Source organism: Chelonoidis abingdonii, chromosome 14 (genome assembly GCF_003597395.2).
Source record: "Chelonoidis abingdonii isolate Lonesome George chromosome 14, CheloAbing_2.0, whole genome shotgun sequence".
Classification (NCBI taxonomy): domain Eukaryota; kingdom Metazoa; phylum Chordata; order Testudines; family Testudinidae; genus Chelonoidis; species Chelonoidis abingdonii.
In genome coordinates this window covers 38,780,756-38,789,077 of record NC_133782.1, presented here as the reverse complement: position 1 = coordinate 38,789,077, position 8,322 = coordinate 38,780,756, and the positions used below count along the sequence as shown (strand labels likewise).

General features: G+C 54.8%; 1 protein-coding gene across 2 annotated transcripts; it reads left to right on the top strand.

Annotated features, from left to right (window-relative positions):
• Positions 1-3,074: 3,074 nt before the first annotated feature.
• Positions 3,075-7,442, top strand: LOC116830780 (mast cell protease 1A-like). 2 transcript variants are annotated; one of them, XM_032790425.2, is made up of 6 exons: positions 3,075-3,166; positions 3,329-3,531; positions 3,830-3,977; positions 5,401-5,536; positions 6,840-7,100; positions 7,244-7,442. In XM_032790425.2, the coding sequence occupies exons 2-6, from the start codon at positions 3,390-3,392 to the stop codon at positions 7,391-7,393; spliced, it is 837 nt and encodes a 278-aa protein (XP_032646316.1). In that variant the 5' UTR covers positions 3,075-3,166; positions 3,329-3,389; the 3' UTR covers positions 7,394-7,442. The 2 variants fall into 2 exon arrangements, with proteins under 2 accessions (XP_032646316.1, XP_032646317.1); XM_032790426.2 differs by lacking the exon at positions 3,329-3,531.
• The last annotated feature ends 880 nt before the right edge of the window (positions 7,443-8,322 follow it).

Here is an 8,322-nt window from a genome sequence, read left to right as displayed (position 1 = left end):
GGGAGAGAGGGAGGAGGTGGCGGGAGCTTTGTGCATCTAGGGGACTGCAGCCAGCTCTGGGGTGGAGCAGCTGGGGAACAGCCACATGTAACACCGAAAGGGGACAGCTTGCTTGGCACTGAGATGTAGCCACTAATAAACTAGGGGGGGGGGGCAGGGTCCCATTTCCTAGCAAGCCCCCCCCCCCAGCCCAGCCCCTTGCAGACTGAGGAGATCCCAGCCTCGGGATCGCATAGGGTGTTTCAAGCTCCTGGACCCTGACCTGGGGGTCCCCAGGCGCAGACTCTCGACTCCCCCTCCCCCCCGGGCAGGAACCTAAGCTGCCAGCCGCCTGGCCCAACCCCCCGCGTAACAAGCCCCCTGGCCGGCCCCAGCTCCCTCACCTGCCCCCGCTGCCGGCCGCGCCAGCTCGAGGGCCCAGCTTCGAAGCGCCGGCCCCGGCTGACCACCAAGGGTCCCCTCTCCGCCTGCAGCCAGGGAGAGTCAGGACCGAGCCGCGAGGGACCAGGCGTCCTGCCCCCCGGAGCACCAGACACCCTCCTCCCCCCCCCCCAGGAGCCAGACCCCCCTCCCCTCCCCGAACCCAGGCGTCCTGTCCCCCCCCGGCCAGACCACCTCCGTCCCTTCACCACCCGGGAACCAGGCGTCCTGCCCCCCCCGGGCCCAGACACCCTCCTCCCCTCCCCCCCGGAACCAGGCGTCCGTGCCCCCCCCCGGAGCCCATTACACCCTCCTCCCTCCCCCCCGGAACCCAGGCGTCCTGCCCCCCGAGCCAGAACCCTCCTCCGCTCCCCGAAGCCAGGCGTAGCCGTGCCCCCCCCGAGAGCCCAGAACACACTCCTCCTCCCACCCCGGGGAACCGAGGTCCTGCCCACCCCGAGCCCAGACACCCTCCTCCCCTCCCCCCCAGGGAACCCAGGCGTGCCTGCCCCCCGGAGCCCAGACACCCTCCTCCACCTCCCCCGAAGAACCCAGGCGTCCTGCCCCGGAGCCCAGACACCGTCCCTCCCCGGGAACCCAGGCGTCCTGCCCTCCCCCGGAGCCAGAACACCCTCCTTCCCCATCCCCCCTGGAACCCAGGCGTGCCTGCCCCACCCCCGGAGCCCAGAACACTCCTCCCCTCCCCCGGGAACCAGGCGACTCTGCCCGCCCCGGAGCCCAGGACACCCTCCTCCCTCCCCGAACACCCAGGCGTCCTGACCCCCCGGCCGGACAACCTGCCTCCCCACCGGGAACACCAATGGCGTCCTGCCCTCCCCGGAGCCCAGACACCCTCCTCCCCTCCCCCCGGAACCGCAGGCACGTCCGCCCCCCCCGGAGCCCAGACACCTTCTCCCCTTCCCCCGAACACCAGGCGTCCTGCCCCCCCGGAGCCCAGACACCAATCCGCCCCTCCCTCCCCCGAACCCAGCTCCCCCTCCCGAGAGCCCAGACACCCTCCCCCCTCCCCCCGGACCCAGGCGGGTCCTGCCCCGCGGAGCCCAGGACACCCCTCCTCCCTCCCCCCGGACCCAGGCCCAGCCCCCCCGGAGCCAGACCCTCCTCCCCTCCCCCCGAGAACCGGAGGCGTCCTCTCCCCCCGGAGCCCAGCAACACCCTCCTCCCCTCCCCCCGGGAACCCAGGCGTCCTGCCCCCCCCGGAGCCCAGACACCCTCCTCCCCTCCCCCCGGAACCCAGGCGTCTGCCCCCCCTCCGACACTCTCACCCGGCCCGCGCCCCTTGGAAACAAGCTAATTTCCCAATTACAGGAGCGACTTCCCGCCTCAGTTGTACGTCACTGTCCTGCCCGCTGGGGCAGAGGCCACTCCTCCTCCCCAACGGGCGGGCTGCCTGCGCCAGCAGTGAGGGCTGGAACCGCCCCGTCCCCAGCCCGCGGGCCTTAAAGGGGAGTTGAGGGGAATTAAGCGGAAAGCTCAGAATTAAAGGGGGAGGTTGGAGTTAAAGGAAGTTGGGGGAATTAAGCAAATGCTCAGCGAATTAAAGGGAGGTGGAGTTAAAGGGGAGGTGGGCGGTTAGAGTTAAGGTGGAATGGGTCAGAGAATTAAAGGGGAGGGTTGGGGTTCAAGGTGGAATGCTCAGCAGAATTAAAGGGGAGTGTAGAGTTAAAGGAGAGGTGGGCGGAGTTAAGGTGGAATGAGTCAGAGAATATAAAGGGAGGTTGGAGTTAAAGGCTGGAGGAATGCTCAGAGAATTAAAGAGGAGGTTAGAGTTAAAGGAGAGGTGGGCGGAGTTAAGGTGGAATGGTCAGAGAATTAAAGGGGAGGTTAGAGTTAAAGGAGAGGTGGGCGGAGTTAAGGTGGAATGCTCAGAGAATTAAAGGGGAGGTTGGAGTTAAAGGGGAGGATGGAGGAGTTTCAGGGCGTTCGGTGGGGATTTGAGGGGGTTGAAGAGGAGGCTGGCGGGAGTTAAGGGAGTGTGCGCAGAGTCACAGGACAGCAGGACAGGAAGGGCATTAAGGGGGTCTGAGGCTGTGATGGCCACTAACACAGGTTGTTAGAACACACCTGGGGGTCTGGGCAGGTTGTCGGGCTGTGTGCATGGGGGATGGAGGCATGAGGTGGTCCTGCCACCCACCCCCACCCATGACAATATGGACCCTTCAGAGCAGAGACCCCACCACGATCCCCTGCCGAAGGGGAGGCAAAGGGAAGGGATCGGGGGATGGGTGCACCTCTGCTCCCTGGTCCAGCTCCACAGAACACCAGGCAGCCCCTCCTGACAGCAGGGAGCACTGGGAGTGGGGTGGGGTCTAGAGGTTGGAGCAGGGACATCTGGGGATCAGGACTCCTGGGTTCTCTCCTAGCTCTGGGAGGGGAGTAGTGTCTAGTGGTTAGAGCGGGGGGGATGGGTCTGGGAGCCAGGACTCCTGGGTTCTATGGCTCTGTTGTGTCATTTCCCCTCTGATGCTGCACAGTCATAGCTCCCAGCTATACAGTGTCACAGAGCCTGCCACATCCCCTTCGTGTGGTCAGACTCTCCAGGGGGCTTCTCAGAAACCCTCCCGCCAGGGTCGCTATGATCGAGGCCCATGGCAGGTCTGCACAGCCCCACCCTGCTGTCCCCTGATAAAGAACCACATTCCTACTTACCAGCCAGCTCAGTTGCTGCCACACACAGCCCCCAGCACAGAGACGTGGGCAGGGAGCTGAGCGAGGATGGGGCCAGGTGAGCAAGAGCCCCAGATGTGCCCAGCTGTAAGCCAGCACCCAGAGCAACCCTGGATCCTGCAGGACACATCCCCACAATGGGGACTTCTCTGTCCATCATCCTTCCAGCTGTGCAGGGACCCAGTTGCTGGGCTGACGCACAGCCTGTCTTTCCCCGCAGCCTGTGTGGTCAGCTGTGGTTGCACAGAGTCTGAACCTGCCGCTCAGATGAGCATGTATGCATGGCCTGCAAGTTTCCTGCTGGGTCTATAAATCACCTAGAGCTGAGGCAGAGGCACAGTCCCCTTCCCTGGATGGCTCTGATAATGCAGCTTCTGCTTCTGCTTCCCATGGCTTTTTTCCTGCCTCCTTGGGCTCTGGCCGGTGAGTATAGGGGGAATCAGGACCTGTTCGGTGCTGTTGTGGCTGTTATCACATCCTGGCTCCTCCCCAGAGTCAGACGCTTCTGCCTTGGGCATTGTGCTCACCCTAGGTCCCAGCTGGGATGCCATGGGTTGGATAAGGCTGAGGCCAAGTTGGTGCCATTGCTAAAGTTGTTTAGCCATGGGGAGATGCAGGCCCCTGCCCACATGGACACAGAGGTGTACATTGTTCTTGAGTCAAGCTAACCTGCCCAGAGGCTGACATTAAATCTATCCTGATGTGGGAATATCTCTGCCAGGGTGGATCACTGGGGGAAAGGAAGCCCGGGCTCACTCCAAACCCTACATGGCTTTTCTCAACATCAGCATGAAGCATGGGCACAAAAGGTGTGGAGGATTCCTGATCCAAAAGGACTTTGTGCTGACGGCTGCCCACTGTGACCCAGGGTAAGTGCCTGCGTCTTGACCCTCAATTTCAAAGTTGTTGCCTCCTGGGGAATTCCCCAAAAGGGGTCAGTTGCGGCTTACTGCCTGTGGCGGTAGGTGGGAATGTTTACACTGCCTGGGTGTCCACTAAAGTGGAATTAAGTGTTGATATTTAATTTGTCACCAGTAGGGTTCAGAGTTAACAGCCTGGCTGAGATGAACAGAGGCAGGGCTCTCGTTCCAGGCTGTCTCTGTGGACGTAAGTCAAGCTCGTGGGCAGGTGTTTTTAAGCCATCTAGGGGAGCTGGACAACTCATTCCCGTTACACCAAACCAGAAGGGTCTAAATCCCCAAATCTCAGCCACAGAGTTCTTTGTCCCCCCATTCCTAGGGAGGACCAGGAAGTGTTAATAAAGTGGGTGACTTAAGGATATCTTTGCAGCTGCTGGGGCTAGCTGGTTAAGTTTTTCTAATAAATGGCAGTTTGCTTGATCCAGGTGGTTCCTGATTTGCAGGACACCAATTGCATGAATTTTGCTTTTCGAAGAGATGAGATGAGATTTTCAAAGGTGCCTAAGGGATGTGCATGGCCAATCCCCATTAAAATTAAATGGGGAGGGGGGCTAAAATCCCTTGACAGCTTTGCAAATCTCAGCGCATGTGACATTAATTATAATATCTAGCTCTTCTCATCTGGAGATCTCAAAGCACTTGACAAAAGGGGTTGGGACCATTATCCTGGGGATGTATAAAAAGGGGAATTTTGAGTAGGAGTAGAGGGGTTATTTTACCCCTGGATTTGGCCCTTGTGCAACCACTGCTGGGATTCTCTGTCCAGTTCTGGCACCCCACAATTCAGGAAAGATGTTGACACATGGGAAGGGGAAGAACCACAAGAATGATTAAAGGATTGGAAAATCTGCCTTAGAGTGAGTGATTCAAGGAGCTTAATCTGTTTAGCTTAACCAAGAGAAGGAGGTCGGACTAGGTGACTACAGTGGTGCCTTGTGGACTTGGAATGTACAAATCCTCATTCTACAGGTGGGGAAACTGAGGCACAAAGTGGGGCAGTGACTTGTCCAAGGTCATCCACCAGGCCTGTGAACAGAACCCAGGCCTCCTGAGTCCCCCTCCAGCACTCTACCCACTAGAGCACACTGCCATAGGGTAACTCCTCATGCATGACTCAACAACAATAGCTCCACCCTCATTCAGGTCCATGGAGATGTTAATTCTGAACCCTACTGACACCAATTCCTCTCTCTGTACATAACTGTTTTAATGCAGCTGCTTTTAGTGACTTTGAAAATCTCAAGCTCTGGTTCCTATTTTAACACCCTAGAAGGTTGGGGCAGCATGGATGGCTTTTGGGTAGGAGAGGCAGGTGGGATCTAGGAGCACCCAACTCTACCCCATTCCCAGCCACGACTCTCTGCCTTCCCAGAAAAATCATGGTGTATCTGGGAGCTCACAATGTGACCAAGCGGGAGCGGAGCCAGCAACGCCTGGCCGTCCGACGGAAAATCCCCCACCCGAAATACAACAACAAGACATGGGAGAACGACCTCATGTTACTCAAGGTACCAGTGACTGATTTTCTCCTATTACATCCCTGTTTATCTGTCTGTCTGTCTCTCCTTCTGGTGGCTCTTGTCTTAGACCATCAGCTCTTTGAGGCATGGACTGTCGCTTTGCTCTATGTCTGTGCAGTGCTTGGCACAGTGTGCTCATGGGTCGTGACTGGGGCCCCAGATGCTACCTTAATACATCTAATAAATAATGGACAGCACCTGGCACAATGGGGTTGTGGGTCATAACTGGGGTCTAGGTGCTAATAAAGCATAATAATAATGACCCTACATTCAGGGTATTTACATTTTTACTCAAGACCTTTTTTGTTTTTGTTTGTTTTTGGGTCAAAAATGAGGGTTTTGCCTAACTGCTCCTGTAAAAAAAAAAAAAAATCAAAATGATAAAATTACAAAAGATTTTTTTTTTCTGTTTTTTTTATGATGTTTTCAAACACTGGAGAAATTTTCCACTTTTCATCCCCTGCCTCCATCACTCAGTTAGAGATAAAAGATAGAAAAGTGAGAGGGGTAACAGAAAAAAAATTCTCTCCCTTATTTATTTTTCCCCACTGGCAAAAAATTGTGATTAAGTAAAAACCAATAGACGTTTTCTTTTCCCTCTATACTATAAAAATGTGGGAAAAGTGGAGTCCCCTCCCACAGTCCCACACTCGAGTCCGTTTTGGTTTTTTGTTTTGCTTTTCACTGCAAGAAAAAAGTTCAAAGCGACAGAAAGAATCTCAAAAATTTCAAAATAGATTTTTAACTGAAATTTTTCATTTTGCATCTGATTTTTTAAAAAATATGAAAAATTCAGAATGGGATGAAATATTGTTTTTCCCCCTGTAAATTGATCAGTTATTCCCCTCTCCAGACATATACCAGGCAGGGATCTCATCCCCTCCTGCAGAAGGGAGCGGTGTCTTTATCACATATACACAGTCTTGACCCTCCCACCCACCCCAAATAAAATTCTTCAAAAAATGTGGTTTCAGAAGTTGTTTGTATTAGGGTGGCACTTAGATCAAAATCAGGGCCCCATTGTGCCAGGTGCTGCCCAGACCCTGACTGAGATCAGGGCCCCATTGTGCCAGACACTCCACAGACACAGTGAGGCACAGCCCTGCCCCAAAGAGCTCACACTATAGATAGACAAACAATTGGTGGGGAAACTGAGGCACAGAGCGGGGCCATGGTTCGCCCAAGAGCATTGGAAGAGCCAGGAGCAGACCCCAGATCTCCTGGCTCCCATCCCAGTGCTTCATCCGCTAGGCCTTGCTGCCACCCTTTCCCTTGCCCACTCTCCTTGCAGCTGAAGGGCAAAGCGAAGCTGACAAAGGCCGTGCAGCTCGTCCCCCTGCCCGAGGCCGGAGAAGAGGTGATGCCAAGAGACATCTGCAACGTAGCGGGCTGGGGGAATACCCGGGCCAGGGGGTTTTCCCTGCCAAGCACGCTGCAGGAGGTCAACTTGAAGGTGCTGAAGGCGGACAGGTGCACACGTTACCCACAGTTCGTCCCCACCTCCATGCTCTGCGTAGGCGACCCCAGGGAAGTCGAGAAATCATCCTTTCAGGTAAATATCCCACTTGCCCTGCACATGTCCTCCCAGCTCGGCCCAGCAGGGGGCGATACTGAGACTTTGAGCTGTGCCAAGGGAGACTCACCCATGGGAAGGACAGCTGAAACCAATTTCAACACCTGGTGTTTATTTCTCAGGGCGACTCCGGGGGCCCTCTGGTCTGTGACGGGACGGCCCAGGGCATCGTCTCTTTCGGCAAAGATGATGGGTCCCCCCCGAGGGTGTTCACCAGGGTCTCGGCGTACATCCCCTGGATCAAGAAAACAATGAGAAAGCTGCAGGATTAACCTTAAGCAAGCACCTTCTTTGCTTTCTGCCTCAGTTTCCCAGCTGTAAAAGAAGTGTTACAATCCTCACTTAGCTCCCAAGGGATAAATCCGTACAGCTGTGTCTGCAGCCCAGCCACTACGGTGATGGGCTCATGGTAAAGCCAATCAATAAATAGTGTCATTTTGGTGTTTCCTGTTGCATACTATTTTAAAACCTTAAACAGGCCCCATCAGACACTGGAGGTTTTAGCTTTAGAGACGAATTGACGGGTCCCGGGATATTAGAAAGACAAGGTGGACAAGACAGGCTTACTCACCTTGTCTTTCTGTGATTCTGTAAAGCATCTTCTAGAAAGTCGGCCAGTCTGAGTTTGAAGGTAGCAAGACCTGGAGGTTTGTTCTGGTGATTAAAGATTTTTTCGTTTAGTTTTTTTGGGTGATTGTCTCAAACGTTTTCAAAACTCTTTTTTTCCCACCTTGAAAATGTATGGTTTGGTCAAAAAGCTGGATGGGAAATTTCTGATCCGTTCTACAAACTGCTTGACTTGACCGAAAATCAAGGGGAAAAATGTCATGGAAGTTTTGTTCCTTTTTTGAGGCATGGGGGGAGTAAAAATTTAAACTCCAACTAAGAATTTCATACAGATCTGAAAAACTCCCACTCAATCTTCTTCGATGACATTTTCCCCCCCTACACACTGCCAATTTTCAACCAGTTTAGAGCTGGCTGAAAGATGAGGAGACAATATCATGAAGGCATCATCTCCAAACACCTCCTCTTTGTGTTTTTAAAGCAACATATGTCCAAATATTTGCATCAGAATTCTGAAAAAAAAAGCCGTGATCGGTAGCACTTAGGCTGCTTTACCACCATCGCTTCATTCTTCGGAGACCCGGCCCTGCCCCAGGTCCCCTGAATCCTCTGGGCGGCCCTGGGAAAGGCTTTC